The 24,843-nt window shown below is 42.4% G+C and overlaps 1 protein-coding gene across 5 annotated transcripts in view; it reads right to left on the reverse strand.

The window, feature by feature from the left end:
* nectin1b (nectin cell adhesion molecule 1b) overlaps nucleotides 1-24,843 on the reverse strand; it is a 152,435-nt gene that overhangs the window by 83,467 nt on the left and 44,125 nt on the right. For all 5 annotated transcript variants that reach the window (XM_044353631.1, XM_044353633.1, XM_044353634.1 and 2 more), the window contains exons 2-5: nucleotides 17,249-17,620; nucleotides 15,356-15,655; nucleotides 14,520-14,637; nucleotides 8,920-9,071 (exon numbers count right to left, since the gene is read on the reverse strand). In XM_044353631.1, the coding sequence (XP_044209566.1) occupies nucleotides 8,920-9,071; nucleotides 14,520-14,637; nucleotides 15,356-15,655; nucleotides 17,249-17,620 (942 nt within the window). The remainder of the gene's footprint in view (nucleotides 1-8,919; nucleotides 9,072-14,519; nucleotides 14,638-15,355; nucleotides 15,656-17,248; nucleotides 17,621-24,843) is intronic.

Below are 24,843 nucleotides of genomic sequence, written 5' to 3' on the forward strand. Positions count from 1 at the left end.
GAAGTAACAACACTATGGTGGCTTACAGTTGAAATAATATCCATATACGTGTATCAATAATAAACACGAATGACAAATTAGAGCAGAGATAACATATCAATATTTACTTCTGTTCCAAATCAGAAAGTCTGTTTTGCTCCCTTGCAGCAATATTAGGGTCATTTTTTTTTTTTTTTTTTTGCTAGGGGGGGGAGGTTGTAATAATCATTCTTAATGCACCTTTAATGAGCAATGAATATTTACACCAGCATCTAAACACTAATGCCGTTTAAAAACCATGTTTGCGCATAAGGTACCATTATTAATGCATCTCTAAATTTCCCTGCTACCCTGCATGTGTTTGCAGTGCTAAGTGGAAGTGCTGTAAGGATGAGTTATTGGGTCAGCAGACATGCAGCAAACAAATCTGCATGTTAGTACGCGTTAAGCCAGGAGAGGTCAGGGCCCTGTTTGTTTACCACACTATCCTACCCTCAGCTTCTCCTCTGTTGGGTTTTTTTCTTGTTGTTTTTTTTTTTTTTTTTTGTCTCCTTGTTGTTATTATGGAACTGTGTGTGTAATGAGTGAATCACCACACAGCATCAGCAGCAGCTCCGGAGCCAGTGGTCAGACCCTGGGACAGCGTCTGACCTACTTCATCAGGCTCTCAGGGAGGCGTGACAGATCCGACACCACACGGGTGGACAGTGAGGAGGAGGAGGAGGAGGAGGAGGAGGAGGAGGACGGAGGAGGCGAGTTGGGCCGAAGGGGCTCAGCCAATCCCCCAGCTCCATCTGTCTGCCACATCCCTCTCCTCCGCGTCCTCCGGAGAGCAGAAACAGCAAACCATGCAGAAACAAATGTTAAGATAAATCACTACGATCTCAGCTGCTCTGCTCTCACATGCTCTCCCCTGGTGACATTTCCATTTCACTCCTCCAGCCCGGCTATCTCTTCCTCTCCAAATAAAAAAGACCCCTTTACACACTGAACATCCCCCTCCTCCATTTTATGCAAAGCGAGCTGCAGCCACAATGTCTTCCCCCTCAGTGCTTTCCCTGGCACAGCGCAACACAGCAGAGGCTTTATGGGGTGGCCTATGGTGTGTGAGCGCAGGAGTGGCTCATGCTAATGTCTCATTTGGATAATGAGGTGTGATCTTGGCAGGAGCTGAGCAGCGAGCAGCCCCTCCTGTAGTGAGGAGACGCGGGGGCTAGAGCGTCAGTCAGCCTGCAGACTCTAGGTCTGTAGATGGCTGATCAGGAAGTTCAAGGGTGAGGGATGAGCTAGCTGGGAGAGGCAAGAGACCAATACACGCCTCAACCTGCCTGACAACATGTGTGTGTGCTTGAAGTGAGGGTGCAATGATATACAAGATATACACATGTGGCCTTTGGATCTATGAATAATGCAAGCGATGATGTGAGAAGGCGACAGTGTAATGTGCTATATAGCGCGCAGATTGAGACAGACTCCACCATGACAAGCGAAGACAAACAAATTTCACATTGCTGGGGGAGCCTTTGCAAAGCTGACATCATAATGTCTCTTGTCTCTGTCACAGAAAAGAAAGAGACAAATAGCTGTGTGGAGCAGCTCTGCGGTTAGATAATATATGGTAATATACGGTGTGATACTTGTTTTATTCAAGGATATTCTCACCGTACACTCTAAGAAATTAAACTTGGATGTTGTTTGTATTACATAGTTGTTTTATGCTGAAACTACCGAATAATCTTGACCATCAAGACAAGAGGATTTCATTGCATTAACATAACAGTGTAAGGTTTCAGGAATAAGTCCCAATGGGCTATCTGTACTTTTCCGCACATATGCAGTACGTGCATGGATACGTTTGTGCACGTTGGCAGGCGTTGCCAAATTTGTTCTCCTAAGATGGCAAAGTCATGACTCACCCTACTCTTCCTCTGATTGGCTAGTACTCATTGCCTTCATTGATTGGATTGGTTAGGTTTAGGCATGAGGAGTGAGACTGGTTACAGTTAGGGTGAGAATATCAGGGTAAGCCAATCAGCGGCAGAGTAGGACGGGTCGTAGGAGAAAAAAGCTTAGCTCAGTTCATTCTACATGTACTAACTTACGTTACAGATAAGCCGCAGAGCTAAGCATCTGTTTCTTTGGAAACTGCACTCAGAGACTCTGCAACCTCATAATATGGTCATAATATCGTGATCAGTCCCTGACATTTAGGTTAAAGAACATTATCAGCTATAATGTGAACACGGTATAGTCCGAGTAGTTGTGTGTAGATTGTGAAGGTTTATTCATTCCCACAGAACCCAGCATGGAAAATCGCCGGGAATGTGTCCTAAGAGGGCTTTACTGTGACATCAATGAAAAGCCTGACACCCTTATAAAAGAGTACTTGGTATGTTGCACCATAGAGTATGAACCATAGCCTAACCAAACGTTTTTGATGAGATTCATGACAACATAGATATGTACTGGGTGGGACATTTTGCAATGTGAAAATTAACTTGTGCTCTCTCGTTGACAACCTTCACAATCACATACGCATCATTTTTTAAAAATGAGCTCAAACATCATTGTGTGCAAACACTTGCAAGGAGGTGTGCTCTAATAACTGTACATGTGCTGAAATGTCAGCTTTTGGAATTAAGTCTGTGCTAATTCAACATCTTTGTGTTTCGGACTCTTCAAATATTGTTCAGTGTCTCAGTGGACTTTGGGAAATTCTTATGGCCACTTTTTACTATAGTCTGATAATTTATAGACATTTGAGAAATCAATTAAAGTAATTCATATTGAGAATGACAGCTGAAGTCCCAGTTTTTCTTTCATTATGAGGATATTGATCCTTGAGAAATGAAGGAAATGGTCTTGGGAATCTACGTCATTTGGCACATATTGCACCGCCATCTTTCTACAATAGCCCATAACCGACAAACCAAACACTGGCTCTAGAGAGGGCCTTTCATGTTTTTCATGAGTTTTGTGGCCACGTAGGTTCTCCTACACGCATGGAAGGGGAGGGTGAGGGGTATTCAGTTGGATGCAATGGGCGACCTCACCGCTAGATGCCGCTAAACCTTACACACTGGTCCTTTAAGTACAAGTTGTAATACATTTTAGGACAATTATAACAAATGTCAGCTCAGACTAACATCTTCTGCTCAGTAATTTAAATTTATGCTGAGAAAGCTCCCTCTGCTAGTGCCAACCTGCTGCTGCTTTCCTGCCAACCCAGTGGCAAGCATTTGGAATCATTATATAGACATAGCTAATGTTCTCAGCAATGATCTCATTTGCTTGCATTGGTTATGTGGAGGCTATTAAATTAAAGTGAGATTGGTAAATAAACACAGGAAAAGTCAATCTAGGTACTTTTTACTCTAAAGAGTGTCAGCCCCTCCCGCGCACTGTTGCGTCTCACTGTCTTCGCCCGTCGTTGTACTGTAGGACATGGAGGATAGAGAATGTGACAAGCAGTGAACACCAGGAGTTGACACAGGCTGTTACATAAAGTCATGTAAACAGCATCCTGCCCTCTCTTCTAACTCTGTATCGCTCCCGGTTTCTGTTTGCCTCGGAGCCCATTTCTGAAACCCACTTTACCTCTTAAACTACATTCCAAAAAATCAGACCCACTGAAGCATTTCCTTCAGTCATATGTATACCTTTATTTATTTATATTTCTATTGGACCGTCTATGTTTTATTCATCTCATTTTCACCATGTGGCTAAGATTCCTTCCCCTCCCCCCCACCCCCACCCCGCACCTCTTCTCTCTCAAGTTCATTTTCTCACACGGGAGCGAACTATTGCTTGTTCAGGCGAGCGTGAACAGATGTCGACACCGGTTGCCTGTGCTTACAGAAGGATCCATCCTCATATTTTCTTGCTAAATTGAAGAGACTCCATCCAGTTTAACCCAAGTGGTAAAACCCTATAGCAAAGCCGACTGCACCTCTGCTCTCCATAGCAGCTCGGTGACACAGCTCCCACAAAGGAGGATGAAAGTTAAGGCCATAAGTGTAATCGCCGAAAGGTTCACATACTGGCTGACCCTGAGCTGATCTGATATCATCCTTCACAGCTGATCCTGCTAATGTGGCGGGAATTATGCATTGTATTTCACTCAGTCCGGCCCCCCCATCTCTCGCAGATTAGAGCTGTTGTGTGGAGGAGTCAAGGTTAAAAAATATCTCATCAAGTTTAAAAGATTATTCAAGTGGGTCAACAAATGAGTTCTGTAGTGAATGCGTTGCTTCACTGAAGGAAATTTTCCCACATGTCACATTATTGTGTGCTGCCAAGAAAACAACCACACTTCTCCTTTCACAGGGGTGATAATGACATGATTGTACGGCTATCCCGACAAAACGGCCATTCATCACGTCTTATTATGCGCTGGGAAGAAATTTAAGATGGCAGCGACGATTTGTTTCCAGCACAAAAACAGAGTGTGATGGTGGAAAAGCTGATTATCTTAATAAAAGACTGATTTTGCTCTCTTAAGTTTGGGGGAGAATCTTTGAGGTTTAACCACATTATACAGCCCTCTTTCTGCGGCTTTTTCATCTGCAATATTTTACAGGAGTCACCGTTTGACTGGCATTCCTATTAAAACGGAAAGCTGCGGAGAATGAATCTTCAGAAATAACTTTCATTGTGAGTCTCTGAGGCTGTTTAATTGTCTTTATTTTTTAACATGGCCTCTGATGCCCATTAGTAATTAGGCGATTAATCAGATCTGACGACTTGTCAACTTTCCCTCAGGAGATTTCTGAACTGAATGTGAATGAGAGAGGTATTTGCTAAGAAGAGGGCCATTACATGAAGCTCATCTCTCTTGCTATAGATTCCTCTCCTCCTTCCCCCGGCTCCCCCTCTTCCTCTCTCCTTTCTGCTTATTTTCCGTCAGACTTCCTCTTTCACCTCTTTTTCTGTGAGGGAGGATTGATTAAAGCAGGAGAGTGGTTCATTAGATTCTGACAAGCGACACCATATCTGCGGAACACGTCCTTGGAGAAAGCCGTCTTAGCCCATGTGACTTACTGTCGTTGATGCCATCTCCACAGCAAACACTATCCCCAAACTAATTGAAACAAGTTGCTCTGTGGCCCTGCTATCTGCCGAGGTGACAGTTATGCAGCTCCCACAAATCTGTCCATGAAAACTGAGGAGCTTGATTAAAATGCACCTTCCTTAAGTGCTACATCAGTGTTGTTTCCCAGTGTGAGAAAATAGCTTTTCTGTGATACAAACAAGTTGTCACAGACATTTTATCTTCCTGACACTGAATGCAGGGTTGTCTCACTGGCAGGTGTATATTGCTGTGTCAATCTAAAAATCTACTTCAAAATGAAAACAAAAGTGTTACTGCCAAATTAATGCATAATGCAGCTAGTAGTAGTACATTTGGATAAATTCAGGTCTTGATACTGACAGAACTATGTACAATAGTGGTACGAGGTGGTTGACAGATTGTTTAAGTGTCAGATTTGTCAATGCTCTGATACAGTTTACTGCAGACTAAAAAAGGGCAGCTATGATGCCTGAGTTATTGACTCTGGAGAAATAACACTTTCCTGAGTGCCTCTAAATTCAAAGACAATTAAAAACGTGCCCTTTAACAAGGGAAAGAAATAATTATTTTATGTTCAGTGCTGGTCTAGAAATTGCTCAACTAAATATACTGCAACTATCAACTTGGTCAGCTTACTTTTCTGCAGAGAACCCATAGCTAGTATTACTGAAGCCCAATGCTGCAGCCTTGAATAGCAGCCAGCAGTGGGCCCTCTCACCTGCCATGTCTCAGCCAGGCCTGTCTGAGGCTGTTGGGAGGCACAAAGATGCTCTTTGAAGTTAATGAAGCATCAGCATACTTCTTTACCTCCGCCAACGGGTCATTATGCACAGCCAATGTCAAGGTTGCACAGAGCACTTCAAAGAACTAGAAGGAAATGTGGAGCCCTCCCTCAAGATCACCTCTAACAGTCTCTTATTCATGTCATCATAGCCGATACTAAATCTAAGCTGCTCCACATTCACATAAAATGGATTCTAAATAGGGAAGATTTCTTTTACACGTATCTGTAAAGCTTAATGGTGTTCTGTGGTAGTGCAAAGACATTATGCTGACAAGCCCACATTAAGACAGGAATAGGCTAGCATTTCACAACATCAGCAAAGAGCACATGAGCACAAGCGCTGTATGATCCCGGTGTAAAGTGTCCATGTTGCACCTGCACGAGACACAAGAGCAGGACAGCTCTAGCCCTGTTTGCACACGCTGCTGCGCTCCTCTCTACATCCTAAAGCATACAAACGTTTTACAGTCAACCCGCTGTTTGCGAGCTGTTGTACAATTTGACTGGCCACCATGTTGGAGCTCAGCCTCTGAACTGCACATCGGGAAAGGGAGCCTGGCTGTTCTTGTCAAGGTTACTATGGGAACTGGCAACATGTTTTTTAGGGCTTGTGTTGGACCCTTTGGGAATGAACCCTAAACAGAAATTCAGGACTCTTGCCATCTTAACAATATAGAACATTTACAGCTAGCATCTGGCCAGCTTATTACTACAGAGGATAAAAACAGACCACCGAGTGCTTTGTGGCTTAAGAATATGAAGAATATGTTTTGGCATGTTGGTACTTAATATCAAGAATAAAATTCTGCCAGCCAACGGAAGAGTGACAATCAAGTAGTCAAGTAGAAATTGTGCAAAACACTTTGCTTTAATTCATAATTATACGTCCCTGAATGATATGTAATAACTTGTAGTAATTACTGTCAACATGCAGAGTAATAGGAAGTAACAACGAACTACTGCTGAGAACTAAGAGCATTTTCACAGCTTTAAAATCAATTATTACATTCCCTTTAATCTGCTGCTGAGCAATCTGCAAACCTTTACGTGGCTGTAAAAAAAAGAAAACAACAGAAAAATGCCTGGATTCAAAGTTTGTATGCAGATAAATTGAAACTGAATGTGCACAAATTATGTACCCACTCATTGTTCACCTCACTCACTCAATAAAATTATACGGACAAATGATGAGAATAAACAGAAAGACTACGGGGAAAATAGCAACGTGGTTTGTTAATTTAAGCAATCAATGAAAAAGCAGAAATAGAAAATGCCTTTGGTGCCTTTGTTTTTCCTTTCCAAAGGGATATAGTACTTTATGCCAAACAGTGAAATCTCTTCGGAACACTATTACTCAATACAAGCTGGTGCACGGTGATTTCCTGACGGTAGATTACTTCCTCACTTTCCTGTTTGATAAGTAAGGACTGTTCATGCTCTTTTGAGATTTCTATTATCACACTATTAACCCGCCTACATTGGATAGGCAACTTCTCACACTGCAGGTAATGACATCATATCCTACAGAGCTGCTTTGTCCTAGTCTTACCCTTCCCAGTAGAGAATAACACACTGAAAAAGGAGGAAACAGAAAAAAAGGTATGCAATGACACTGTCAGACACAGCTGTTCACTTCACACTAAGCCCAGCGTTCCCAGAGACACAACATGAGTCAACATGCAAAGCAATGTGAGTTAGAACACCCCCGCTTCCCAGAAACCAAGCAGCACAAAGAGTAAAGGGGAGGAAAACGCCTTTCCAGTCCAACCAGACCAAAACTGCGACAGTCTCCCATACCACATACACAGCTGGTACCAATGGAGAAAGGTCGCCACATTTGTAGTACGTATAGCAAAGTCAGATCTGGTATATATTGTAGCAAAGGCTTTGATTGCAAAATATCGTCTCTTATGGATAAGAACCCAGAGGAACCACAATGCGTGTGTGCCAACAATTATCTGGAAGGCAAGGGAATTGAATCAGTTTTGTTCAGCATTTTGTTTTCCCCAGAAGTCAGAAGAAGAAGAAGAAGCAGAGGAAGAGGAAGAAGAAGAGACAAAAGAACTAGCGCAGTGCTCAACTGCAAGAGAGAGGCACGGGCTGTTTAGAGAAATGTGAGCGTGATGCGAGCAAACTATGATCAATACAGTACTCTCACCTCAAACCCCCATTTTGCTTGATGTTATTTTAGGTGCCGATAATAGACCTGCTTTATATCGCTCCCACACATGTAGCTAGATGCATAACAGGGCAGGGCGGGAGGGGGCGGCTGTTGTGTTCTCACAGTGTGTGTGAAGCTCTGATACACAAACACAAAAGCTTTTTTTTTTTTTTTTTCCCTCTAACCTGCCAAACAGTGCAGCAGGGAGCCACACAGCCAGGGCAGGTAGGAGCAAGATTGAAAACACATAGTTGACCTGCTACAAACACCTGGGGCCAGATGCATAAAAACTCTGTGTAGATTCATGACTAAAACTGTGTGTACGTACAAAGCCAGGAATATGCATACGCGTTCTTTTTTGTTATAAAGCCATGTGTACGCATGGTTCTGTTTTATAAATCAGTCAACTGGGGAACTGGGTGCGTTTTCACTCCCACAATTAGCCATAAATGGATGAAGACACACCCTTAACCTGTTCTTTTCATATCAGTTCGCCACCTGCTCCACCAGTCTGTACACCTGTCGACTGTGTTGCACCGGCGAGGCTCTCCTACAGCCAGAACTGCTGTCATCACGTGCGACCATTACGCACGTCTGTGTGGCTCTTTATAGTGTCCATATCATTAATTCATCACATGGACATCTTCGGCAGTGATATCTAAGAAATGTAATCAATGATTAGTTTGTAGCTCTCATATCTAAACTAAATACCAGTTTATGTGCGGGAAATGGTGTTTGTGTGTTTGCATCATTTATACTGGTCTGTGCGTGTGCATGGATATTTTTAATGAATTGAGCTGATGGGGGTTTGTTGGTTGCTGACAAAAATTTTTTTAGAGGGCTACTGTATTGATGCAAGCCATGCCAGAGTTACTGAAGAGACGAAGAGAGAGAAACGTCAAGAGACCGACTTTGTCGAATTACCTGTGATGTTGACGTCCACGATGCCGGTGCGAGTCCCGATGCCGTTGGTTGCGTCACAGACGTACGTGCCCGCCAGGTCGTAGGTCACCGGCCCTTTGAAGAACAGGGTGTTGTTCTTGATTTCCACATTACTGGGCAGGGAGCCATTCAAACTGTGGGGAAGAGAGGGAATAATACAGACACCATAAAAAGGCAGAATTACACCAGACCACAGCAAAAAAAAAAAAAAAAACCTCTCCCAGGAGCTGCAAAGCAATTCAAAGCACATGAAAAATACAGTCTCTAGTGCCAAACAACCCTGGATGTGTGTGTGTGTGTGAGTGTGAGATACAGTAAATACCAGGAATATTTGACAGCACTATATTTCAGCCATCATCCATCAAGTCCAAACAAAATTATGAGGACAGGGAATCCCAGCAGGTCCAAACAGGTAAGACATCGTTGAAGCCTGAGGACACAGGCTTTTTTGGCATATGGAATACAAAACAGACAGTGGTAGGTAAAGGGGGGGGGGGGGGGGGGGGCTTCCTTTCTCAACTACAGCACAGCTCACATGGCTGAACTCAAAACTCAGGGGAGCTGTCAAGAGAGGCAGCTGATCAAGCGATAAATGCAGAAGATGCATATGCTGGGCTGTCAATGAGAACCGGAGCCTGTTTTTTCCTGCCTGAGGTGTTTGTCTTCATGGTTCACTATTTCTACTGCGTTCAGGCTCGCTCATGTCCTTTGATCAGGTCAAGCACACTTTGAGGTCATGGATCATGAGCACACTAACCCTCCATTCTATTATCTGGACCCCTTTTATGGTGCCTGGAGGCTGAATAAGGTATCAAATTTCGTGAAAATTGCCATTTCCCGCTGCCTTCCCTTCGATCAGCTTCATCAACTGCTGAATGGATCCAGCTTACAACTAAAAAGACAACTGTGAAAAAAGTAAACAAATAGCTCGTTTTGAGTGGTGGCTTGCTGAGCGTCGGTGGCGGTTTTGGTTTGTGTTAAGAATAAGGATGCTGCAAAGACCTCCTTCCCCGCACTCCTGGGCTTACTCTCTGTTGGAAAGACAATTTGAGATCCGCTGGTGTGTGAGAACATTAAAAACAATGTAATGCTCCATTTATTACAGCAGAGAAAAACAAAATGACATTACAGAGAGGCAACAAAATTAGGTCTCACACTAACAATGGTCGCACATCAAACACTTGAGCTACGCTAAACAGGCTTTCAACAAGGCTCTTCAGTGGCAGGGGGGGGAAAGGCACAGTGATGAGTTATTTGTTAATTAATCTATCATGAAATGTCAGTTGCTAACAGCTGATCTACATGCGCTTAAATGCATTTTACATAGCAGATTTTCAGGATAAGTCAGTATAAGAACTATATTGTATTTTTTTTTTCTTTAGTTCAGAACAAAAGTAATATAAAGAGCTCGGCTTGTGTTGTGTTTCATTGAGCAGGCTCGGCCACTTGACACAGCGGAGCGAGCTGCAAACATCCCTCAATACTGTATGCCATGATTCAATAATCAGTTACCTTGCAAGCCAATATCAAACGCTGAGTTCTGCAAAGCCCAATTGATTTGCTGCAGAAATGAAAGGCTGGCAAACTGCGATTCACCACAGATTCTGCGGCCACTTAAGATGTCTGCATTTGTGCGAGACATCAGAATGTATGTATGTATGTGTGTGTGTGTTTGTTTGTGCGTGCATACATATATATATATGTGTGTGTGTGTGTGTGTGTGGAGCCTGAGGGCCAGTAAAATGAAAAGCTAACAAACAGCTTGAGATTGATGCAGATTCTTTGATGACTGGCGGGCCCGCTCTTGTGCAAGTATGTATGAGATGTGTGTGATAGATGCGGGAGGTTAGTGTGTGGAGGGTTGGGGGGGAGGTGGGGGGGAGATTCAAGCCTCTATACATCAACCCGTCGCCCAGAATTCACTATAAACCGCATGACGGTGTGGAGGCGGTTTTAAACTTGAATGCAGAAAAAACTTACTGTGTGTTCTTAAAAGCTCAATATGTGATAATTAGTTTTAAAGATATTAGTTTAATGTGCATGATTAGGTCTATAAATAAGACGGTTCACATTGGCAACAGGCAACTGATTAACAGAGATTATAATATTCATTAAAAGGAAGAAATTGAGACTGCTTTCTGGACTTAAAGTAGTGTCTTTAATCAAACATCCATCTGTATCACTGGCCTTTAAAGTGTTTTAACATTCAAGTTTAATTTTTATTGTGTGGTTTCATTCTCTTGGAATAGCTGCTGACAATATTATCTTAAATATAAAAAAAACATCAGCCTTCATAGCGTCCATAGCATGGCTGAAGTAGCTGTACTACGTCCAGCAGTAATGAAATAAACTCGACTTAAATATTATTTAAATGGGCATTAAAGGTGCAGTGTTGCAGCATCTAGCTGAACTGACTTGGCAGAAATGGAATATAATATTTATGTTTTAATGAGTATATAATCACTTGAAAATGACAATTGTTATGTTTTCGTTACCTTAGAATGAGCACTTTTTATCTAAATTTGGAGCAGGTCCTCTCTACGGAGCCCCCCATCTTGCACTGCAATGTTTTTAAAGTAGCCCAGAACAGACAGGTATTTCATTTGGTTGCAATCTGCAACCTCACTGCTAGATTCCACTAAATCCTATGAATTGATCCTTTAAGTAATCTGTGACTTTTATTTGCCGCTACTGGTGATTAAGGAATTGCCGACAGTTCTCTTATGGTAGAGTTTAATAGACCTGAAAAACAGAATTTTCATCATAGAGATAAGTAAGCTAGTTATGTAATTAGAGGAGAGACTGAAGTAATAATAACACTGATTTTTTTTTTTTTTATTCATAGCAGCATCATCTGTCTCTGGGAAACTGAAAACGCACTGTGAGGGGAGGGTATGTGTGCTCTGTGAAACTGCTATGAAAAAAACCCAATCTGAAATCTTAGTGCACAACTAATTATTATGTTATTTGTGATGATAAATATTTCTTCAGCCCTCTACTCCCCCACTTACCATTCTTGTTTCTATTGAAAACAGTGTGCACCTAAAACAAACAACACAAGAATGCCCTACAAACAAACATTTCAAAAACAAACAATAAAGTTGAAATGGAGTGTGTCCTTTTTTAGTTGACTCTCTCGCTATTTCAGAGCAGTTCCCCATTAACCCATTTTGAGAAATAGCTCTGGCATTGTGCTCTAAGAAAAGAAAACAATCTAAGATGCTTTCCTCAAGGATTGTATGCCAAGGCTTTCTGCACACTCCGTGCAATTCAGGGAAACAAACAGAAGATGGGAGAAAAAAATGAATGCAGATGGTGCAGATACAGATTCTTTTATAATTATAGTCGCTGCGATGAGTCAGATGCGTTAAAAAAAAAAATCGACCTATGAACTCATTTAAGAAGATAAATACTATATACAACGGATTGTCTTTCTGTATCAAAGGCATTATTGGATATGGCTATACCTCTCGTGTGTGTGTGTGTTTGTGGTCAAGTGTGACGCAATCCTGCCGGCCTGTACTGGATCGTTCCGTCACAGCCTTGTGCTGACCTCCACAGTGGAGCCCAGGGGAACCTTCACAACAGATTTGGCATCTCATTTTCAGGGCAGCAATGGCCGTCCCCTCCTATCTGTCAGCACAGTGCCCTCGTCTTTCTAGATCACATCTCTTCACCCCCCCTTCTTCTTCTCTCCCTATCTTCCATTATCTCTCTTCAAATCTTTCTTTGCCTCTGATAAAAAAATTGAAAAAAAAAAAAAACCAACAAACAGGCCAAATCTTCTCTATCTTGTCTTCTTCTGCCGCTGCTGTGTGTATATCAATGTTTCTGCCCTGGAAGCTAAATCTATGCATAAGAAAAAAGGGGGAAAAAAACTCCCTATGCCTCATTAAAATCCAACAGGGGCCTGTAGAGTAGATACAATGAGGGTACAATGGTCTATTAATCCACACCCACTGAGGTCCAGTGACATATTTCTTAACCTAGCCTTCACTGAGCAATTACAGGACAAATTGCTACATTTATCTCTCAGTTTCACCATATAATGCTTTCATTCAAAACTGTGATACGCTCAAAAGAGTTGCTTTATATTCAAAGAGATAAGCCAACTTTTGTTTAGAAATTTGGCATTTGATGTAAATTACCCCGAACTATTCTAGTTGTACGCCTTCCATGTTGCAGAGCTTATATTTTTACTGTAAAACATCATTTCCGCGTGACCAACTTTCATGCCATTACTCAAAGCAGATCAAACCCAGGGTTATTTGGCGATCCCCCGAGGCCTTGAGAACATGTTTGTATCTCTTCTTGCTTGTGTATTTGCCACGATGTCAAATACACTGATGTCAGCCCTCCGGTATGCCGGCCTAATCCACGGCTCCTACTCCGGCTTCAGCCCTCTCCTCTGTGAGTGTGTGTGTGTGTCAGGGACAAACAGCTGCCTTCTGTGCCCTCCAGAGAACACAAAAGCTCCAACAATGACTCTTTCTTACCCTTCTACCTGCATGCTGGTCCCAACACTTCAAAGCAAAACCCAAAAGCAAAGCAAACCATGCTCTGTTTGCATTTATCTCACAGTATCTGTGACTATCGGGCTGATAGGGGTGTGTGTGGTTGCTGTAATAGATCTATTGTGCTCCGCCTCAGGTCCGAGTCTTATCTTCATTACATGTTTTATAAACAAACTAGAAGAGTGCACTCAGTAGAATGCAAATCTCCACTAGGTGTGTCTGGGAGCGAGTCCGAACTTCCTTCCTTACCTCCCTCTCTACTCCCAAACAAAGAAAAGTTGAATCTCACTCAATTGTCCCTCTCGGCTCCCTTACAGTCAAGATGGCGGCGAAGCTAACAAAAAATGGGGATTTACTCATCTTGTATCATGTCTAACTTGAGTGGATCATAACATATTGGTGTATGGAATTGATATGCAGATGCTCCGTTTCAAGATGAGACCAAACCTTTCTATGGATGTCAGTTTTTGAGCCAAGACAAAGGCCTAAATGGGGAGATTTGTTTTTAGCCTAGCTGATTGCCGGAACTGCCTTTTGCTGCAGTTGTTGATCACTTGCAGTCCTTACCAGCTGGTTAAGAGGAGTGAGGAGTAAGCAGTCAATGGTGGTATAAAATAGGTTTTTCAACAATTATTAATTACTGCAACCACAAGAGGTCCTTGAGCACACAGTCATGGATGTACACAAAAAATTTTAGGCCGATGGGTGCAGCAGTGTGCGAGATTAGCTGCAGACAGATACACATGCGCACACACACGGACACACAAGACCAAACACATGTTAACAAATAAATGGAGACACATTTCTGGAGAGGATGAAGGAAATTGGTGTGTTTTTATCTTTGAAGATTACTTTCCTGAATATATATGCCTTGAAACAAATGTTGGAAAAGAGCAGACTCCATTCGACTGGTACACTGAATGAAATTGCCTCCCTGTGCTTTAGCAAACCTTCCAAAAAGCTCTTTTTTTTTCCAGTCAGAAATCTAACATGAGAGAAATAACACACAGCCATGCTGTCTTGTCTTCTGAGCCTTAAGGGGTTTTGTTAGGGTTTAGTCAGACTCACAGTTTCCACTGGTAGATCGTGACAGGGGGGTTAGCATCAGCCCTGCAGGTCAGCTGAACATTCTGACGGTTCAGGTACCAGTTCCCATCAAAGCCCTCGATCTTCACCTCAGGTTCATCTGCAAGGAGGGCATGCTGATGTCAGTTCTTCTCCCCACAATATAACCCGAAAACATTGTTTTATCATTTAAGCTCTGGGAAAGCATACAAATAGCTGCTAGCAACAAAACAGTGATGCTCTAGTATCCACAAATTCATCCGTTCTGAGTGAAGTGGTCCTCTATTCTTTTTGGCATTTAAATCATCCCAATTATAATATATGTTCCATTATCTGAATGCATATATGATCAAATATGTCAAATTTCAAAACCCATTCATTGATGCAAATAGTTTCAGATTAGGTCTAGCCCAGGGACCACAACTGGACGTGGTCTTGATTAGCTCTGTACTCTTATGCACACCTGTAAAAAAAAAAAGTGTAAAGCATGATGTAATCTAACAAAAAGCAGTGAACCCCTGCATACTGTCAGTACAAAATTGAGGCTTTTGTTTCAGTTTTCCTTTTTTCTTAAAAATATTAACAAAAATGTAAAAAATGGGTGATCTGGGAGAAAAACAGATGATGATGTAATCACTGGTGACTGGTGTCACCTTGCATGGAAAACACAATTGGGTGCTTCAAATCGGTCTACTCATTTTATCATACACTGAAAAGAAATGTCTGTGAAAATTTGTAAAAAAAAAAAACAAAAACCAGCCTTAATATTATATAACATTTATACAAAATCATTATGTAAACTTGATCATATGGGAGCTTTGAAAGATTTGGATTCTTACACTGCACATTGAGCACCACGCTGTCCGTGATCTTTTCATTTCGGTACATCACGATACACGTGAGCTTCTGTTTGTGGGTCTCTCGGCTCGGTATGACCACGTAGTTGCTCCGTACTGTCACCGTCCCGTTTTGGTTGCGAGTCTCCTGGAAAGTGGCTTCGCCCTTCAACCTGGTGTCCCATTTGATAACACTTGGGGGCTTCCCATTGGCTGATACACAAGTGGCGACAGTCATCTTGCGTTTCTGAGCCCTGGCCACGATGGTGGGTGTTGTCAAGGTCATACGTGTCATAGGGCGAGCTGTAGAAAAGAAAGCACAAAGCAACCAAATCGCTAAAATGTAATTAAAGCTCATTAAATACAGATCTTAAGTTTTTTTTTCTTTCACTTTCTACATATCTATCTTTCTTTTCTATCTATTTGTGTCTACTTCTCCTAAAATCAGCCTTAGATTTGATAAAAACAGCTATTTGAAGTAAATTAAACTGAGGGGCTGAGATGAAAACAGTGTTGTAACTCAAATCATGCAAAGTTCTGCCTCTTTCCTTTCTCAAAAGCCGAAGCAGTTGTCAAAGCTCTCACAGATGTAGGACCCACTTGCCTACCCAAATGCACAGTCATCCAATTTGAATCCTTTGTGAGTTGCCAATTAGCTATCTACTCTTAGTACATCAAAAGGCAGGCTTGAGCTTGAGTGAATGCATAACTGAAAGAGATCTTTGAACGCTACTGGTTGGTTATCTGCACACAGGTTCCTGATGTTCACTGAGCCACAGAAGCCTAAAAAGACCTCAGCGGCTCAGTGACACAAAATGGGGACTCAGGGCTGACAAGAAGCTCTGGCAACAGGGACTACTTAAGCCAAGTGCTTTTTCTTTTACTGGGACTTAATGGAAAACACACCAACACTTAATTTCTAATTAGATCTCTAATCAGAGTCAGCACACAACCTTTTCAAAGCCGCCTCTCTTCAAGATTAACTACTTCTCAGGCACTCCTTTTTTTTTCCAAGATGAGATTATTTAGGCCAAATTACACACTCTGAAGTGGCCTTATTGATTTCCGTCTCACCTGCCATTTTTATTGACTGCTGCCTGCAGCAGTTTCCTATTTTATAAAAGCCATATGGGCCAATCTGGGATTGGCGTTAAACGACACGTCACCCCACTCATCACATCATGAATCCGTCAAAATGATTTTCACTTCAATGCTGAACATGTATAATCAACTACAAGGTCCACAATGGAATGAGAGCCTTGTGGACTCAAGCATGACATGATGGCTGCCGCAGTACAGTGCTTTTCACCTTTGCAGAGTGGGAGTTTTAACTGTAAACAACCAACCAACAGCTTTACCAACAGCTTTAGCAAACAGAAAAAGGCCATCTGGTTTGAGGTGTTCTAAAGGAATCCAACCTAATTTACAACAAAGCCTGTGGCAATGTAATGTTGATAAGAAAAGCTGTGAAAGTCTTTCTTTAAGCCTTTCACTAAAAAAGAAGATGTCACTTTGACCCTGTTTGCCTCTGACCCCCTGTTATCTTTTCTACCAGTCAAAGAGAAAACAAATTTGGGTGACAGATTTTATATTCCTCTGACTACTCATCAGGCCGGCAATAACATATTCTGGGACATAACTGATGTTAAGTTGTAGAACCTGATTTGTCTTCTCTGTTTTCTTGGCTAAAGAATTGATCCACTGCACAATTACACAGTCTGAAAGATGAACTGATGAGTCAGATTTTAATCTGTATAGAGGGCCTTTGTCTTTGTTAGAGTACAAGATTTTGTCAGTTGTATAAAATTACAAATGTTGCAGATTCAAACAGCCTTAAAATCACTGATAATCTCCAAATGGTAACATTTTACATTTAAATTCTCCACAAGTTCTTACCGAATACCGTGAGGTTGACCATGTTCTCACGGTTGCCCGCAGGAAACGTGGTGTACTCGCAGATGTAGGCAGCTTCATCAGACAGCTGCAGGTTGGAGAACATGATGGTGGTGTCCTCCAGCGAAGGCGTACGGTGACGAACCGCTGCTTGCTTGAAGCTGACCCGTTCCTTGAAAGGCGGCAGAACGGACACGCCGAGGGCAGGGTTGGCTATGGCCACGTTCTGTTTGGTGCCGTTGAGGAGCTTCTGCCAGGTGACTTGAGAGATCTTGACTGGTGGGTTACTGTTGACGAAAATGCAGCGCAGCTCCACTTGTGAACCCACAAAGCCAGACTTACTGGGGTCCATCTGTACCATCTGACCATTGCCAGCTAGAAGTAGAGGACACACAGAGAGAGAGAAAAAAAAACATTTAATTACGATTAACAAGTGTCCAAGGCCAAGCAAAACACTCCAGTCAATAGCAAGTACATGCACTGAAAATCAAGGAGTCAATTCAGCCTCCTAGGTAGTATATGCACGCACAACACTCACAGGATTTAGCCACACACTCCCCATACATCAGTGTAAAAAGTAGGTACATTGCAGCAGTTGTGTGTAAAAGCTGGGGGAGTTGATATTAACATAACGGGCACATCTATACAACCCTGTCTTTGTCCACGAGGGTACTGTTTCTGATGAGATGGGAGGGCTGAGCGAGAACCAATGCATCACTAATGAATGAGTACAAGGGCAGTGAGTTGGAGCCAAGTCGTCGTCTGCTGTGCTCCCTCCACCTACCCAGCAACACACTGGCTAGCCCATTGTAATTTTAATTACTTTTTACTCACAAATACTTCAATGATGCCTGGAGCTCCTATTAAAAGAAACAATGTGGAGTCCTGTGTAAGCACTCAAAACAATGAGAACACACACATTAGCTATATAAAAAACCCAGCAATTATGCTCCTCTTCCCTACTACCCAAGCCTGTGAGGAGTTTGGTAGCAAAAGAACAACAACTAGCGAGGGCGGGCATTCTGGGCATTAAACTTGCCTGAGGTTTAGTCTTTCATGTATATGGTGACCCAAGTGTCAAACTCCCTTCTTCTTCACGCCCATGTATGTCCACACATTTGTAGTTAGCATCCTTGAATTAGATGTTCCTTACATAGTGCCTGCTTTTATCTGGTGGTGAGAATTTTAAGCTTTTATCTGTTTTATATTATTGTAAAGTGAATATCTTTGGGATCGGTTGTCAGACAAAACAAGCAATTCATTGTTGTCACCTTGGACTCCCTGGTCTTTCAATCTGATTCTTAAATACAGTTAAACAACTACAACTTTCATTTACACCCGATCTGACCTGAGTGTGCAGTCTGAACAGAGGTGTCATTGAACCGCACCAGGTCCTGTGTATCCTGTTGTCTTAGACACATCTTTGTTATCTCAGGCTCCGATTTATGTTCCTCTCCAGGTGAAGTCTGATGATGTCCCATTTCCTGGTCCGACAACCCCTGGCTGGGATTGTATTTACAACCAGCCGCAGCTATAATTATCTCCTATGGATAGACGGCCCACAGGAAGAAAGACTGAAATTCCTCTGTTAATCACATGGACTCATAAAGCCACCAGTGAATCGAGTCATAAAGAGAGGGAAACTATGCTGTGGTCTCAAGTAGAGGACTGGGGTCTACACACACACATGCATCACAAACAGAGCAGCTCTTTAACACTGACTAACTGCATCACAATGATGGATAATCACTTCGTTCAGAGATAAAGTTTCCACAGGGGGCTTTAAAATGTAGCTATAAGAATACGTGAGAGGGATCCATTTATGTATACACCCACTCAATACAATATCTGATGTAGTCTATCTTCAGCTATACAGGAATCTGAAGCAGAGAGGAGGGAGAGTTCAGTGCGTGCAGGCTGTCAAACTGTCTAAGCAGCAGCAGAGACTGTTAGGAAGATTTTTCTTATAAAAACTGTAGATAGTCAGTTAAGGACACTGGGACACAATACGTGCATGAAGAGAGGAAACAGTCGGTGCAGACTCTAGCAAGAAGATTAAGATGAACAATGTATTTTTTTTCTATCCTTCACAGCGTTCGCACAACTCTCAGATTGAATGGCTTATGCTGGAAAGCAGTGCATTACGAGAGAAAGGCATTTTCTATCCATTGTTATATTCTTTTCGCTCAAGTACAGCCTTTGCTGCCTACATCAAATCATATAAAAAAACAAAGTGACAACCTTTTGAAGTTACTGAGTGCACATCATCTTTCATTTCCTTCTGACCACATCAGCAAGACCCTCTCTATAGAGATTTAAACTTGGGGGATTTGAAGATGACAGATTGATTTACTAATACAGTTTGACAGGGAGGACTGGCAACCTTGTCATCTGTACCTTGAGAAACACCTGTGTCCTTGCTCACCTCAGGGCAATGCTTTACTCCATTTTATCACAGCTTAGATTACCAGTCGTGGCAGCTATAGCATGATATTTTTTGAATAGCAAACACAATTTACTGTGTGACAACACAAGTTAAAGTTTAATCTTACGTTGGGGCGGAATGGTGGGATGTTTGTGCAGTGAGGCTGTAAAAACTCACAAATATGTACCTGGGTAGACCTTACCCACTTGAATACTAAAACAATACTGGCAGGGGCTGGTTGTGTGAAAAGCTGCAGCCCCTCCCTCCCTCCCTCCTTCCCTCTGCCCTTCCTCCTTTGAGTCTGATCCCACTCCCCACTCAGATTGAACCAAATAAACAGCAGCTCACGCAAATGGAAGCCAGAGGAATAGGCATAATTACACAGCTACAGAGCCCAAATCCCCTCCGTGAAGGACCAGGGGCGCCCACGGGGACCCCTTTCACTCAAGGACTGGAGGAGTCCTTGGCTGAGCACACAGTAGAGCTGTAATTACAGACTATACCACAGAGTGGCAAAGCCATAGAAGAGCAGAACCAAGTACATGCAAGAGGCATTAAGAAAGTAGATTTTGTGAGGGTTATGGGAGCCAGTGATGCAGAAACAGGAAGAAAAAGAAAGATAGGCAAAGTAGGGGAAACGCAGAACTGGCCAGGAGGAGAGGGAGACAAAGAGGAAGGCGGAACTTTAGGGAGATTTGTAGGTGCGCTGCAGGTTTGAGGCTGGCTGGCGTTGTCGCTTCTGCTGCTTTGTTCTCACACTGACAAGAGGGTGACTGGGGGGACAGTCATGCTCTAATACACCTGAGGACAGACACTGCCTTGAGAGTTGCCAGTGGAGAGAGGGGCCCTATTTCTGGAAGGAAAAGGAACAGGACAAACAAACAAAGCAGAAAGTATGCCCAAGCTGACAGAATATTAAAAAAAAAAAAAAAAAGAATGGTTTGATTCACACTAGGTGAGTGAGCTGACTTGGATCAAGGGGGACATAAGGGGCACTATTAAAACAGCTGCTGTACCGTCTGGCCCTGCACTGATAGCGAGAGACTCCCAGGGCCTGAGTACAGAGCTGTGCAGAGAACATTCAACTGTAACAAGATCTGGCCTGTCAGGCAGCAAGGAAAAGCATGTGCTTTGTGTTGTTTGCATATGGCACACTGGACAATGTGTGGGGCATGCTACACTGAATAACAGCCTTCAGTCAAATGGTCTTCCTATGGTGCATGGACAACATCCAGGAAAATGCAGGGCAATCTTCAAAGCAAAGAGTTGTGATTACCACAGAAAGCTGTAGGGTGAATATATTTAAATCAATGTCGATATTTTATTACCCAGATAGGAAAACAAACAAGAGTAGGAAAAAGATGCTTGACTCCTTTCTGTAACAATTTGAAATTGAATGAGAAACATTGAATTAACGTTTCATATTTGCTTTTTTTTTTTTGCAAATATAAGACATTCATACATCTGTTTCTTCCAAATATTCTTCAGGACAATGTAAAACCAGACCTTGCTCTATACACAAACAATAACAACACCATAAAAAACCCTAAACTGAAAACCAGAGCGCCATTTCCTAAAGTCTAGGAAGCTTCGTTTCCATAAAACAACTGCTATTTGGCAGCTCATCTCATATACGTAACACTATTTTTTTTTTTTTTCAGCTGAACTGGCCGACAAGCAACAACATTTTAAAAAGACAATTACCGGCTCGTTAACTATCACTTGGTCCACGCACATCTAAAGAAATCAATTTGTGCCCAAGTCAAATAAAGTTCAGATAATTCACCTCTAGCCGCTGCAATATGAGGCAAAGAGGCAAAGATTAAATAGGACTGAATGCATATTTTACAAGAGACACTCATTAATGTCTTCTATTTAAAGCTGCACCAGGCGGCTTGGCAGACTGTCAGTCCCAAATGGCAGTGAGACGTCTCTCTTTGAAGTTTGAATACTTCAAAACCCAGGAAATGTGTAATGTGATGTCATTAAACTGCACACTTCTTGGACTTAAATGTCATCTTCTCTGTGGCTTTTTTAGGGGTGGAGAGAATGAAGAGTTTCCATTTTCACTGGACTGACTGGACGCTCGCTCCTCACATTTAATTTAGGCATATAGGTCAAATCTATGACGTTTCATATGTAGAGATGAAACCGTTCTTCTCCACTGCAGCTGCGCTTTGTGATTCAAGCGGGCGTATTTTTGTATAAACTTCTTCTAAAGTGCAGCTTCAAAGCTTATCACATGAAGACACATCATCTCCTCACGCTTGATATGCTTTGGTTACTCCATTGTTACTTTAAGTGGGATGCTGATAGATAAAACATGGCTTGAGCCACTCGGGATAATGACTGTTTAATGTAGTCCCAGTTCCCACGGCGATGGAACAGGCTTCTGTGCTCCCCTATTCATGGCCACACACACACGGGGTGTTTAGGGGGAGTCCAAATCTTCTGTCACACACACATACACACACATACACACACACATCGCCCATTAGATGCTTGTTTATTCCCCTGGTGGAATCTTTTTTCTTTTTTTTATCAGTGTTTTGATCATGTTATCAACTTATAGAAGTGCTTTTCGAATGCTTTATAAAATAAATTGCGGTGCCACTGTCTCTTAGGGATAACTGTAAGCTATCTCGCTATGCTGGAGGCTTTGATACATACATATAGGGCACTTAAACTAGCAGGAGGGGCGATATTATAGGTTTAATGTTGCTTGTTGTTCACGGTGGCCATTCAGCTTTTTGAGATGGAGCAGCATGTGTCAGAGAATTTGTTTTAATCTACACTCAGACATTATTTGATGGTGCTTCAGCCAGGTCTCTTGGGTAAACAATGGTGTACCTGCCAAAGCAGCTCTCTTTACCCTCTGTCTCCCCAAGCAAACATTCAACTGCCTAGGCAAGCGAAACCTCGCTGGAACAGATGGTTAGTAGACCTGTTCCTAATTTTCCACTATCTGGTTCAAATTTGAAATACTCTTTTGTACAACACACTCATTCATTGAGGACAATGTAACATCTGCTGTGCTGTAAATGTTAATGATTATCGGGAATATTTATTATGTTAGGCAACTTCCCAATCTGGGACTGCTCCATGAAAAAGGCTGTGCATTTCATTTTAACTATTCCCAATGGCTGTTTGTTTGGGTAAGGGAGAGGCGTAATGACCGCGTACTGTGGCACAGTAGTCCTGTGTATTCCTCCGGGGTTATAAAATTACAGCTTTCAGGTTGGTAGCGCGTAGCATCGGCCAGTCAACCGCACGCACCGATTCTCACCTAATGTAGCTGCATGCATCGTTTCTGAGAAAACACGAGGTTCTGAGCACAAGCCCACACACACACACACACACACATGCCCCTCGAGCAGCTTTAAGGCATTTCAAATGTCAAGGGGATGCATCAGTTTGCCTGCAACAGAGCTTCTCATCTTAGTTCAGTTGGATAATGATTCATCCTTGAATGAAAACACTGGAAAACACCACAACTCCATTTTGTTATCAGAGGATTTCAAAGAACCAAACACAGAAGATGAGACAGTGGAGGATATTATGCTTTTTTTTTGTTAGCCTCTTACTAACCTCTTTGAATTTAAATATACAGTGAGTAACTGCGCCTCTGGATTTCCTGTAATTAATGCTTTTATATTCCAGTCAAACAGGAAATATGCTAGAAGTAATCTGGGATTTTAGTTGTCTTTGACCGCAGCAATGACAAAAAAGCTGGGCCAAAAATAAGGCTTTTGCCCTAGAGAGGGAGAGAGAGAGAGAGACAGACAGAAAGAGAGAGAGAGAGAAAGAGAGAGAGAGAGAGAGAGAGAGAGACAGAGAGAAAGAGAGTATGGCATATATCAAGTGTAAACACAGTGTAAGGGAGCTCTAACCCTCCCCCCACTCTACCCCTGCAGCTTAACTAAACAAGGCCACCACAGTTTCGGTGCTACAACACAAAATAAACAGCACTGACGTTACCTGACCGAGTGGTTTGATGACATCACCCACTGATACCAGATATCGAGCAACCGTCAGACAAACAAAAGGCCGAAAGTGAGCGAGAGTCCCCAACCTGGTAAATGAATGACTGTAACCGTTACAGTTGCGCTTGTTTGACTGAAACTCGGGGAAAAACAGGGAACAGATCCAGGTAGTGTGAGTGTCTTAAAGCGTGGTATCCCGAATGAAATGTTGTGGTGCAATAATAGCAAGATAATAATACGTTTTATCAGACAGATCTCAAGCCAAGATGCTGGGAAGCACTTAGACAGACCAGACAATTAGTCAACAAAGCGTCTCATCCACAGAATGGCCTCAGCGCACAAGATGATGTGCGCTGATTATTATTCAATAATGCAAAAGTTTCCCTGGGCTTTCAAACAAGGGCAGCTGTTGGACGTCTTAATAGGAAAGAGCTGATCAATAAATAAAAAGCGGGCCACAGGCACGCTGCGAGGTGATGCATTATGGTCTCAGACAAGCCGAGCCCAGGCGGCTGCAGGTATAGGCTCGGAGCATATTAAGAGTAAAGGGTGGGGTGGGGTTACATAAATGTGATGTAGAGGATTTTGGGGAGTTAAGGGGGAGGGTGAGCAGTGAGAGTGACACGCAGTGGGTCAGACGTGGTGAGCAGATTACAGCACTCAGGATATTAAAGTGGAGGGGAGACGATGCTGCAGGCAACACACCTCCTGTGGAAATCTCAGTATTAGCACAGGGTGACACAGAGGCTATGTCCACATTTCTTTTGACACAGTCTACATAACGGTACAATAACAAAACTGCTGTAGGAGCAAATTTTTCCTCATAGCTTTAGGTGAGGATGGAGTCATGGCGAGAAAGGTTTAAAATTCTTCTTGATGGGATACAAAGAAAGATCCAGATCTATATTCATTTGACATTTAGAGGTAAAGTTCCCCCTAAACTCACCTGACATGCCACCTAAAATGCACACAACACCTGTATAGTTAATGTAGATACACAGGTAAACCAATATTTTAATCACCGGTTGACAGCTACTCAGTTTACTTCAGTCAACCAACAGAATATTGATTATTGATACTGGCAAACATTTGCTGGTCCATCTTCCTAATGTGAGGATTTGTTGCTTTTCTATTTTATATAATTTCATAACTTTGGGTTTTGAACTGGTTGGTTGGACATGGCCAGCAAT

This window comes from Thunnus albacares, chromosome 6, assembly GCF_914725855.1.
Source record: "Thunnus albacares chromosome 6, fThuAlb1.1, whole genome shotgun sequence".
In the NCBI taxonomy this organism is placed as follows: domain Eukaryota; kingdom Metazoa; phylum Chordata; class Actinopteri; order Scombriformes; family Scombridae; genus Thunnus; species Thunnus albacares.